We start from the raw sequence: 13,021 nt of genomic DNA, 5'->3' as shown, positions 1-13,021 counted from the left end.
GATGAATGAGCCAATCGGAAGCTGGGGATGATTCATCCTTAGTTAGTTTTAGTTATCAGTCGACTTAAAACTCTGGACAATTTTAGTCTAGTTTTAGTCACTTAGTCAGTGCGTTTTGTCTATTAAATAACGAATATTTAGGCTACCTCTAATTTCCACCACGTGCCTTGTCCAACTAGGCCTTGTATACCTTAGCTGGCAACATTTGATATTGTGGCAGATTATAACCAATGCCAGCCGTAATTAACCATATAATCTATAAAGGCTTGGCTACAGGTTAAACCATTTACAGCTCTAATTTTCTTTCCATCATAACTGTCAAGGGGTTAAATTCCAGTGGTTTCATTGAAAGGGGGATTTGAGCTTTACAAAAATGCCAGAAGCATTACTGTACGTTTAATAGTCAACAAATAGCATTTATTTTTCCCAATTGAAAAAATATACCACATGTCGCATTTCCTGACTGCGGCATGAGAGCGGCAACACAGATGAATGAATAACAGCGCACATGGGGAAATAGAGCTTCTGATGTGATCAAAGAGTGACTGAAGTGACTGCCTGGTGGCTGTGTGGCAGAGCCGGGCAGATCAGCTCAATCAGACCGCGCAACTGAAATGTGTAAATTCTGCCAATGAGAGGATTGCATGAAATATTTTGCTTGCATGTTTCTGATTGTACAAAATGTATGAAAAAATGCTTCATGACAAATTAAATGTCCATTATGCTGTTGTGGAATTCTCGTTTCGTCACATTTTTGTTGACTAAAATGAAAAGGTAATGGTTTTTTTTCACAGGGCGCCACATTATCATAGTTTTAATCAGGAAAAATAGGTACTTGACGAGTATTTTTCGTCATAGTTATTGTTGACGAATTGAACAGTGTTTGACTGGACCTAGATCAGATGGGGAGGGAGCAGGACAAGGAGTCAGACAAACTGGCTCTACTCAGTGAGGTGGACAGACACCGCAGGCAGATGCTCAGGTAAAATAGCATGGTAGGGGTGTGGATTAGCATGGTAGGAGTGTGGATTAGCACGGTAGGAATGTGGATTAGCATGGTAGGAGTGTGGATTAGCATGGTAGGAGTGTGGATTAGCACGGTAGGAGTGTGGATTAGCATGGTAGGAGTGTGGATTAGCACGGTAGGAGTGTGGATTAGCATGGTGGATTAGCATGGATTAGCATGGTAGGAGTGTGGATTAGCATGGTAGGAGTGTGGATTAGCATGGTAGGAGTGTGGATTAGCACGGTAGGAGTGTGGATTAGCACGGTAGGAGTGTGGATTAGCATGGTAGGAGTGTGGATTAGCATGGTAGGAGTGTGGATTAGCATGGTAGGAGTGTGGATTAGCACGGTAGGAGTGTGGAATACTGCTGTTGCTTCAGTACTGAATCCAGTCTGTACTGCATAAACTGTACGCAAGCATCCTAATGAAACGGTGTGTTTTCTATCCCTACATTAACCAGACAGTATGGAAGAAAGCCAACCTGGCCAGTAAACTGTCGCTGGACAACCTGGAGAAGGAATCTCTTCTCTATGGAGTGAATTTAGACAACGGTAAACGATATTGCCTGTTTCTAGATACTCTTCTGGAGTGTTTCGTTGTCTTTCCCTTATTTCACCCACTGTGTGTTTATACTTTGTCTTATTGTTGTCTGTTACTATGAAGATTTAGAATGTTTTTTTGTTTGTTTTTTTCTCCAATCAGAAAGGTAACCAAAGAGGGCCTGGCCCAGACGTCCAGTGACATCACAGAGACCCGGATGAGCATCAGCCAGATGATGTCACAGCAGGTGACGCAGAGCGAGGAATCCATAACCATGGTGGGTGAGTGGCTCCCCCTAGAGTACAGAGAGTGAATGATATCGGAGTCTTGTTTCTGAGAGGACAGTAGTGTTTATAATTTCGGCCCCTGACCCCATCCCCTAGCTCCCTTTTCCTTCAGTGTTTACACATCTGTAAGAACTAGATGAATGAGAAGCAGTGATGTAGTGGTAAAAAGTGGGTAAACACTGATCACCTTTCACAGTGAATAAAGTAATACTCCCTATATTTACAATGCATTTGTTTGCAATAGGTGGGTAAACGTTTGAGCAACTTTAAAAAGGTGTGTAAGTGCCATTTGCTGTGTTTACCTTCCATTACATCACTGGTGAGAACAATATGGAGATGGTTCCACCAAAAGCCTTCAAAATGGAGGAGCCAAGGACTATTTCTTTTTCAGATGCCTTATTTAAATACAAGCAACCAGCTGGCAGTAACAGCTGGCAGTATTTGATACAGTTGAAGTCGGAAGTTTACATACACTTAGGTTGGAGCCATTAAAACTCGTTTTTCAACCACTCCACAAAAACTATAGTTTGGGCAAGTCGGTTAGGACATCTACTTTGTGCATGACACAAGTCATTTTTCCAACAATTGTTTACAGACAGATTTTTTCACTTAGAATTCACTCTATCACAATTCCAGTGGGTCAGAAGTTTACATACACTAAGTTGACTGTGCCTTTAATCAGCTTGGAAAATTCCAGAAAATGACTTCATGGCTTTAGAAGCTTCTGATAGGCTAATTGACATAATTTGAGTCAATTGCAGGTGTACCTGTGGATGTATTTCAAGGCCTACCTTCAAACTCAGTGCCTATTTGCTTGACATGGGGTTGCTTGCAAGCCAAAGAACATCCCAACCATGAAGCACAGGGTGGCAGCATCATGTTGTAGGTGTGCTTTGCTGCAGGAAGGACTGGTGCACTTCACAAAATAGATGGCTTCATGAGGTAGGAAAATTATGTGGATATAATGAAGCAACATCTCAAGACGTCAGTCAGGTAGTTAAAGTTTGGTCACAAATGGACAATGACCCCAAGCATACTTCAATAGTTGTGGCAAAATGGCTTATGGACAACAAAGTCAAGGTATTGGAGTGGCCATCACAAAGCCCTGACCTCAATCCTATAGAACATTTGTAGGCAGAACTGAAAAAGCATGTGCGAGCAAGGAGGCCTACAAAGCTGACTCAGTTACACCAGCTCTGTCAGGAGGAATGGGCCAAAATTCACCCACATTATTGTGGGAAGCATGTGGAAGGCTACCCGAAACGTTTAAAAATAAATAAATAAAAATAAAGGTTTGACCCAAGTTAAACAATTTAAAGGCAATTCTACCAAATTCTAATTTAGGGTATGTAAACTTCTGACCCACTGGGAATGTGATGAAAGAAATGAAAGCTGAAATAAATCATTCTCTCTACTATTATTCTGACATTTCACATTCGTAAAATAAAGTGGTGATCCGAACTGACCTCAGACAGGGAATTTTTACTAGGATTAAATGTCAGGAATTGTGAAAAACCGAGTTTAAATGTATTTGATTAAGGTGTATGTAAACTTCAGACTTCAACTGTATGTCCAAACCCAAAGCCTTTGCCCAGTGTGGACTCTCTCCTCTGTAGCAACCTCGTCTCAGGCAGTCCTGGAGATGAATGATGAGTTTAAGGCCATGACCGGAACCATCCAGCTGGGGAGAAAGCTCATCACTATGTACAACCTCAAGGAGCTCACTGACAAACTGCTAATCTTCCTCGCTCTCGTACTCTTTCTCACCGCGATCTTCTACATCCACAAGAAGAGATTATTTTTCCTCCAGACCAGACACAACTAACTTTAACTAAGTTACTTTTAGAGCAACTTTGATTCGAGTAACTATGATCATATAAGATCATTTATGACATAAGTGAGTCGTGTGAGATAAGTATTGTAACATTAACATACTGCTTATTAATGTAAATCCCAAATGAACATTTTAAAGACTTGTGCACACACACAGTAGAAATGGCTTTGGGGATAAGCCTATTTTAAACATTATTTGGAAGGAATATCAGCTGTTTGCAATACTTAGAGGAAAGTTTGATGGTTAATGTAACCAATTGTTATGATTATCATGTTCATGTATTATTCCATTGCAGAAAGTTAAAGCTGTTAAAGCTGTTAAAGCTGTTAAAGCTGTTAAAGCTGTTAAAGCTGTTAAAGCTGTTAAAGCTGTTAAAGCTGTTAAAGCTGTTGCCCAGTTATTTATATCCTGCTCTGAAAGAGAAATACATCTATTGTAGTAGTTGCCTTATTTAATGCAGATTACATTTTCGCCTGACCATTATTTAAAGTATAGGGATTCATGTCAATGTGTAACACATTCTCTGTAATGTAATCAGTTTTTGAACAAAACGTTGACTTTATTAAATAGTGTAAATATAAACTAAAATGAATCTCCAAGCAGCAGCGTGGACATGTAGGGTGTACATATCACCCACACAAGTTTCAGTGACTCTGGTCTAGCATCTGGTCGTCAGTATTTCCTTACGGAGCTAGCTGGCTAGGCTCAGCAGTGGTGAGGCCTGCTCTCAGTAGCTGGCAGCAGGGTGAACTGTACTGGGTACAGTGCTGACCAACCAGGGCAGAAAAGCTAGCAGCAGGGTGAACTGTACTGGGTACAGTGCTGACCAACCAGGGCAGAAAAGCTAGCAGCAGTGGGAACTGAGCAGCCCAGGCACCAGGGCAGAAAAGCTGGCAGCAGGGTGAACTGTACTGGGTACAGTGCTGACCAACCAGGGCAGAAAAGCTAGCAGCAGGGTGAACTGAGCAGCCCAGGCACCAGGGCAGAAACAAATCTGAAAAGCTGTGGCAGTAATCACACAGTCACCGATAAGGAACCATGCATCTCTGCCTTTCTTCAGATAAGACCCAGAAAAGCAGATTACTCTGACCCGTATCCCTCTCCTGCTCCCTTTCTTTCCACCGGGGGTGGAGGGTGGGGGGGTATTTTTAGGTTGGCGTGGACCTGTTATCTGACGTTGCCTTTTCAACACTTTGTAAGGGATGTGCGTAGAGGGGGGCTGGTAGCTGCATGACCTCTCCACCCTCTTTATGGTGATGGTCTCACATGTCATTTGGGAAATATAAATCTGTTTTCATGTTGACATTTCTGTTCAGTGTACCAATAAAGGCCTCTGACTTTGTCTACCTGAGTTGTCTCAGTTGCGTGTGTTATAGGTCATATCTGACTCCGAATCAGTGGGGACAGACTGTGCAGATAGCCTAGTGGTTACAGCGTTGGGCCAGTAACCGGTAGGTTGTCAGTGGGGACAGACTGTGCAGATAGCCTAGTGGTTACAGCGTTGGGCCAGTAACCGGTAGGTTGTCAGTGGGGACAGACTGTAGCCAGTTACAGGGACTGTGCAGATAGCCTAGTGGTTACAGCGTTGGGCCAGTAACGGTAGGTTGTCAGTGGGGACAGACTGTGCAGATAGCCGGTAGGTTGTCAGTGGGGACAGACTGTGCAGATAGGTGGTTACAGCGTTGGGCCAGTAACCGGTAGGTTGTCAGTGGGGACAGACTGTGCAGATAGCCTAGTGGTTACAGCGTTGGGCCAGTAACCGGTAGGTTGTCAGTGGGGACAGACTGTGCAGATAGCCTAGTGGTTACAGCGTTGGGCCAGTAACCGGTAGGTTGTCAGTGGGGACAGACTGTGCAGATAGCCTAGTGGTTACAGCGTTGGGCCAGTAACCGGTAGGTTGTCAGTGGGGACAGACTGTGCAGATAGCCTAGTGGTTACAGCGTTGGGCCAGTAACCGGTAGGTTGTCAGTGGGGACAGACTGTGCAGATAGCCAGTAAGTGGTTGGGGACAGAGCGTTGGGCCAGTAACCGGTAGGTTGTCAGTGGGGACAGACTGTGCAGATAGCCTAGTGGTTACAGCGTTGGGCCAGTAACGGTAGGTTGTCAGTTGGGCCAGTAACAGCGTTGGGCCAGTAACCGGTAGGTTGTCAGTGGGGACAGACTGTGCAGATAGCCTACAGTGGTTACAGCGTTGGGCCAGTAACCGGTAGGTTGTCAGTGGGGACAGACTGTGCAGATAGCCTAGTGGTTACAGCGTTGGGCCAGTAACCGGTAGGTTGTCAGTGGGGACAGACTGTGCAGATAGCCTAGTGGTTACAGCGTTGGGCCAGTAACCGGTAGGTTGTCAGTGGGGACAGACTGTGCAGATAGCCTAGTGGTTACAGCGTTGCCAGTAACCGGTAGGTTGTCAGTGGGGACAGACTGTGCAGATAGCCTAGTGGTTACAGCGTTGGGCCAGTAACCGGTAGGTTGTCAGTGGGGACAGACTGTGCAGATAGCCAGTGGACTGTGCAGAGTAACCGGTAGGTTGTCAGTGGGGACAGACTGTGCCTAGTGGTTACAGCGTTGGCCAGTAACCGGTAGGTTGTCAGTGGGGACAGACTGTGCAGATAGCCTAGTGGTTACAGCGTTGGGCCAGTAACCGGTAGGTTGTCAGTGGGGACAGACTGTGCAGATAGCCTAGTGGTTACAGCGTTGGGCCAGTAACCGGTAGGTTGTCAGTGGGGGACAGACTGTGCAGATAGCCTAGTGGTTACAGCGTTGGGCCAGTAACCGGTAGGTTGTCAGTGGGGACAGACTGTGCAGATAGCCAGATAGTGGTTACAGCGTTGGGCCAGTAACCGTTGTCAGGTTGTCAGTGGGGACAGACGGTAGGTTGTGTGGGGACAGACTGTGCAGATAGCCTAGTGGTTACAGCGTTGGGCCAGTAACCGGTAGGTTGTCAGTGGGGACAGACTGTGCAGATAGCCTAGTGGTTGTGGGCCAGTAACCGGTAGGTTGTCAGTGGGGACAGACTGTGCAGATAGCCTAGTGGTTACAGCGTTGGGCCAGTAACCGGTAGGTTGTCAGTGGGGACAGACTGTGCAGATAGCCTAGTGGTTACAGCGTTGGGCCAGTAACCGGTAGGTTGTCAGTGGGGACAGACTGTGCAGATAGCCTAGTGGTTGGTTAACAGGTTGCGTTGCAGGCCAGTAACCGGTAGGTTGTCAGTGGGGACAGACTGTGCAGATAGCCTAGTGGTTACAGCGTTGGGCCAGTAACCGGTAGGTTGTCAGTGGGGACAGACTAGGTTGTCAGTGGGGACAGACTGTGCAGATAGCCTAGTGGTTACAGCGTTGGGCCAGTAACCGGTAGGTTGTCAGTGGGGACAGACTGTGCAGATAGCCTAGTGGTTACAGCGTTGGGCCAGTAACCGGTAGGTTGCTGGTTCAATTACCCAAACTGACAAGGTGAAAAATCTGATATGCCCTTGAGCAAGGCACTTAACCATCATTTGCTCCAGGTACGCTGTACAACTACGGTTGACCATATACAACCACAGATTTTACTGCACCTATGTGACAATACAACATTAAAAAAAAAAAAAACATTTTTGATAGTGACACGCATTAGTGAGTACATGTGGAGAGAGTCAATAGACCTAAGAGAAGGCTAAGCGGTTCTTACTCGTTTTAAAGTGGCGGCCATTGTGTTCGGCCAATTCCTCATCCCGTCGCTCTAGCTGCACACTTATAGCAGCTCTATGTCAAGCAAATGGAGCTATTCTTACAGAGCACCGTGATAGTGTCAGTCAAGAGGAGAGGTGTGCATGATCTTGAGATGTGAATAGGTTCTGTTTAGTGGCAGGCCCTGAACTGTGTTCTACACTGAGTACCACAGAGTGAGGGGAAGTGGGCTCCCCCACACAATGCTGCCTAAAGGGCTTTTTAATGTGCTACAGTGCCTTCAGACCCCTTAACTTTTTCCACATTTTGTTGTTACAGACTGACTTTAAAATGGATTAAATTGGGATGTGCCACTGATCTACACACTTTTCTCCATAATATCAAAGTGTGTCTTTAGAAATGTTATTAATTACAAATGAAAAGCAGAAATTTCAGTTTTCAACCCCTTTTGTTATGGCAAGCCTAAATACATTCAGGAGTGAAATAGTACTCAAGTCACATAACAAATTGCATTGTCTTTTTGATTAACTACCTCATCTCTGTACCCCACACATACAATTATCTGTAAGTCTCAGTCGAGCAGTGCATTTTTCCAAAACCTCGCAAAAGAAGGGCACCTAAAGTATTGGTAGATGAGTAGGGAAAAAAATGCAGACATTGAATATCCATTTGAGCATGGTAAAGTTATTAATTACCTTTTGGATCGTGTATCAATACACCCAGTCACTACAAAGATGCAGGCTTCCTTCCTAACTCAGTTGCTGGAGAGCAAGGAAACCGGGTAGGGATTTCACCATGAGGCCAATGGTGACTGTAAAACAGTTGCAGAGCTTAATGGCTGTGATGGGAGAACTGAGGATGGATCAACAACATTGTAGTTACTCCACAAAACGAATCTAATTGACTGAGTGAAAATAATTAAGCCTGTACAGAATAAAAGTATTCCAAAACATGCATCCTGTTTGTAACAAGGCACTAAAGTAATACTGCAAAAACTGTCGCAAAACAATTCACTTTTTGTCCTGAATAGAAAGTGTTATATTTGAGGCAAATAGAATTCAACACGTTAAGTACCTCTCTCCATATTTTCAAGCATAGTGGTGGCTGCATCATGTTATATGTATGATTGTAATCATTAAGGACTGGGGAGTTTTTCAGGATACATTTTTTTACGGAATGGAGCTAAGCACAGGCAAAATAATATAGGGAAAACCATGTTCAGGCGTGTGAATAATTAAGTCAATGTTATATTTCAGTATTTCATTGTAAATACATTTGCTAACATTTAAAAAAACATGTTTTCACTTTATCATTATGGGATATTGTGTGTAGATGGGTGAGAATATATTGAATCCATTTTGAATTCAGGCTGAAAGGCAACATGTGGAATAGGTCAAGGGGTATGAATACTTTCTGAAGGCACTGTATATAAATCTGTTTCATCAGCATATTTTGTAAGACACTGGATAAGTGTCTGTTAAATTACTAACATGTAATTATCATATTAATGACAGGTATCAATAAATATTATGGCTATTACTTGTCCACTCTACAGGCACATTAAACAATGCTGTTTTAATTGAGGGCCTGCGTGTGCAGTGATGGTTTTGTAGGTTATTCGGTGCTGATTCAAAATACATTTGTCAGTGTATTTCTGGGGGCCTGTGGGCGATTTCAGAATTTGACTGTGGATCAGCGGGAACTGTCTGATTAATGATGAGGATGATGAACGCATTTCCCCAAACACTGAACTGTTTCTACTGACGACACGTCTGCTGGACTTTAAACACAACCCTTCTGAACGGTCACAGACCTTTCTGTAAATATTTAAATTATGTCAGTGATGCTATCTCACGACCTCGCCTAATGGGGACTGACATGCACCTGTAGAAGAAGGTCTAACTGGGCGTGACCTTGTAGGCCGGACCTATAGACTTAGCCTATATACAAGAAACGTCTAAAGCCCCCCACAAATTTGTCTTATTTAGTCAAAATTGCGTGACATGCTCCAAACATATTTTATGGAGAGGCCGGTAAGTCGTTGTGTTAAAAAAAAACTTTAGTTTACAGTTATAGTAGATTGAAGGTCTCTAATAGCCACTTGAATGGTTTAACCTGACGTTAAACATACGTGAACCGCATTACGGGTAGCGGGTGAGATTGTTTGACATGGATTACTGGTAATGTGTGCTGGCTATAGACAATGGTAATTACTATAGGCTACCGCGATGGACGATGTTCCTAATATTACAACACACTGACATATCGTATCTTTATGTGCTAGGATTGGCCTGGTGTTTATTCCATTTGTAGGCTAGTGAGTCGTGAAACTGAAGAAAAAACCCTGGAGAGTTAATGGTTGTAAAGTTAAAACTTATTTAAATGCTTTAGATTGTGTGATCTTGAATATTATTTCCTTATCGATTTGACAATTGTTGTCGTCTAGGCGTATTGTAACGATTTTAATGTAGGCTATTATTATATAGGATTAATAATACAATACAATTAGGCGAATCCATGTTTTATTAAGCGTAATAGTAATGAATATTAGAAATAAAATACTACATTTAGCCTTTTAAATAATTAATGGTTGATAGAATTCGTAGTGATAGGCTATAGTTCTATGAAAGCACTAGGCCTAAAATTATAATTGGTCGATAAGTTACATTTCATATTTAGAAATAATTTCTAAATAATTGAAGATGATTAGAAATAATCAGGTGATATAATTGTATCCCGTTCTAGTTGTTTGTTCATATTTATTCATTTAAAAAATGTCCTCCAGGACAATGGTTTAATGTACTTCAGTAAAAATACTTTTGAAGTAATACTTAAGTCGTTTTTTGAGGTATCTTTACTTTACTATTATATTTTTAACAACTTTTACTTCACTACATTCCTAAAGAAAAGTATGTAATTTTTACTCCCATACATTTTTCCAAAAGTACTCGTTACATTTTGAATTCTTAGCAGGACAGGAAAATGGTCTAATTCACACACTTATCAAGAGAATATCCCTGGTCATCACTGCTGTCTCTGCTCTGGTGGACTCACTAAAAACATGCTTTGTTTGTAAATGATGTCCGAGTGTTGGAGTGTTGGAGTGTGCCCCCTGGCTATCTGTAAATCAAATAAAACAACTAGAAAACGTGTCCGTCTGCTTTGCTTAATATAAGGAATTTGAAATTATTTATACTTAAGTCTCAAAGGTAAAAAGTAAATTTTAGTAATTACATTTACTTTTGATACTTAAGCATATTTAAAACCTTTAGGATTTTACTCAAATAGTATTTAACTGGGTGACTTTCACTTTTTCTATTAAGGTATCTTTATTTTTACTACAGTATGACATTTGGGTACTTTTCCCACCACTGCCTCAGAATATGTCCTGTAGTCCGCCCCGTGAAATAGCCTATCAAATTCATGCAGAAAAATTATAATTTACATAAAAGAAAAGCTTTATTTACATATAATACGTGTATTAAGTACCTACAAACATAATTGCCTTACAGTACATTTGTGACCTCAAAGAAAACGGTGATAGTGAGGGTAAGATGTCCACTGACAAATTGTATACATATTTTCCCTCCCCACTGAAGTAGATACCTACATCTCATATACAACTTCACAATTAACTCCCTATTCCATCTCAGAAACTAGTAAGCCAATGCAAAATAAAATGTATTTAGTTTAAGCATCCATCAAGAGTTTGCCAGTCGAAGTACAGTACATAGAATATATCGACATAACACTCAAGTAAGCCTATGCATCCATTGTAAAAGCGCATGCAATTTAAAACAATTTGTCTGACGATAATGTTATATTTCGACCCTTCGTTCACCACGCTCTGATTCCATGTAAAGAAGACACTCCATTGCCGGACGGAAACGTGTTTTGAACGTTATTTAACTCCCCAATGCCGAAGTTGATGTAATTCCCGTTGTTTTGTGAGGGCTGGATAGACGGCACCGCAGTGGTGGGATAGTCACACGCATGGTTCATATTACAGCCAGGACTGGGATAATTACTGAACGCTGGGTAACTGTTATAAGTGAAATGGTTAAGGCCCACATTATATGAACTATTATAGGTCGTCGAGTCTCCAAGGCAGGGCTTCCCATCTCGGACCAGTACTGGGACTGAGATGCGTCTCGGCGGCGGGATACCGACCATCTCCAGGCTCTGGTCCTGTCGCTGTCTCTTGCACTTGTAGCGGCGGTTCTGGAACCAGATCTTGACCTGTGTGGGGGTCAGTTTGAGCACTCCGGCCAGGTGATCTCTCTCCGGAGCCGACAGGTATTTCTGCTGCTTAAAGCGACGCTCCAGCTCATACACTTGCGCCTGTGAGAACAGCACGCGCGGCTTCCTGCGCTTCCGGGGTTTGGTGGGCAGATCCGGGTCCTCTGACTTCAGGTCCACCACCGGCTCGCTCTGAGAGATGTAGGACATGTCTAGTGGAATAGAAATAAACGAATAAATTAAGACGTATTTAATTTAATTCCAGTATGTTAAATTGTATAAAGGACCCAACAATAGGAATTCAGCTCGGAGACTTTTAGCAAGACATAGTTTAGACAAGCGTTCTAGTTCTGCCCTACATCCTAGAGTCCAAAAAGTAAAATGGTTTCAGTCGGTTATGATTGCTATATTTTCTAAATTGTAATCAAACTTCCATGGAACTGTTTGGTATCCCGACGAGAGAATTCAATCTAAACTTCAATTACAACTTTCCTTTATTTTCTCCTTAATTGTAAAATAGATTAGGCCTCTTTGACTGTTCTTATTCCAGAATAAGGGTGTACACTAGGAGTAGCATTACTATTACATCCCTTGTGAAATGTCTTATCCTTAGCCTACACGTTTTAGATTGTGTCCGACGCAAATCTGTTTAGTTACTTACATAATTATTCAGATTTTCACATAGGCATAATTATTCAGATGTTCACTTAGGGCTATTTAGATACTAATATCATAAACTGTTACCTTTTCTGTATTTCCCTTCAAATCTGTCCGTCTTGCCATCCTTGATGTCCATTTCTAAGAAAGATTTCCCATAGAAGGCAGCGGCGAAGTTGAGGGCAGTATTTCTGTTGTCTTTAGCCTCATGGAGCTCCTCTCCAAACAGCGAGCCTCCAGACGACATCTCCCGAAGCGGCTCCTGTTTCAGGCGGCCCAGCATGCAGGAGGAGGTCGGTAAGGCACAGTCCATCCGTGGAGAGATGTCCAGTGAGACCAGATCTTTAGCACTAGTGTGCTGCTCCAGGTTTAATATATCCTTAACCGAGAAGGGTGTGGACGTACTGGGGCTGGAAAACATTGCCAAAGAACAGTTGATCTGACATATAAATGGCAACAAACCAATGATTCCAAAATCTCCTCTTCTTAGTAATATTTACTGAGCTCAAGTACTCGTTCGTTTGTTTAACCGAGGGGGATCTTGACTATCAACTCGAGTCCCTAACTTTTCTTGGCCTCTTTCTGCTATGCATGGGGAAAGAGAGAGGGGGGATGAGGGGGAGGTTAAGTCTCTCATTGGACGTTGTTAGGGGGCATCCTATTGGTGTTGCCAGTTCCGGTGATGTTGAAATAATAGCTGGTAATGTAACCCTACATGTCCGTGGTGTATCTGAATCCAGAATGCAACTTCAGCCCCATTACGCACCGTCACAAACACGCCTTTTGTCCATAA

At 42.7% G+C, this 13,021-nt stretch overlaps 1 protein-coding gene and 1 pseudogene across 1 annotated transcript; one reads left to right on the top strand and one right to left on the bottom strand.

Moving 5' to 3' along the window:
* Positions 1–1,330: 1,330 nt before the first annotated feature.
* LOC124011616 lies at positions 1,331–3,961 on the top strand (annotated as a pseudogene).
* Positions 3,962–10,769: 6,808 nt separating this feature from the next.
* Positions 10,770–12,798, bottom strand: LOC124011500 (homeobox protein Nkx-2.5-like). Its single transcript, XM_046324934.1, has 2 exons — positions 12,316–12,798; positions 10,770–11,783 (listed from the first exon to the last, which is right to left on the bottom strand). Exons 1-2 carry the CDS (start codon positions 12,647–12,649, stop codon positions 11,170–11,172), a joined length of 948 nt encoding a protein of 315 aa, XP_046180890.1. The 5' UTR covers positions 12,650–12,798; the 3' UTR covers positions 10,770–11,169.
* Positions 12,799–13,021: the final 223 nt, after the last annotated feature.

The sequence above is a fragment of the Oncorhynchus gorbuscha genome, linkage group LG23 (assembly GCF_021184085.1).
Source record: "Oncorhynchus gorbuscha isolate QuinsamMale2020 ecotype Even-year linkage group LG23, OgorEven_v1.0, whole genome shotgun sequence".
In the NCBI taxonomy this organism is placed as follows: Eukaryota; Metazoa; Chordata; class Actinopteri; order Salmoniformes; family Salmonidae; genus Oncorhynchus; species Oncorhynchus gorbuscha.
Note: the sequence above shows the minus strand (reverse complement) of the source record. Positions and strands in the feature narration are given on the sequence as shown.

Excerpts from the sequence above, each read along its gene's own strand:
- LOC124011500 (XM_046324934.1), bottom strand. The coding sequence starts at position 12,649 with ATGTTTTCCAGCCCCAGTACGTCCACACCCTTCTCGGTTAAGGATATA. Across the intron at positions 11,784-12,315 it reads TGAAGGGAAATACAGAAAAG|ACATGTCCTACATCTCTCAG; the intron begins GTAACAGTTTAT and ends CTATTCCACTAG.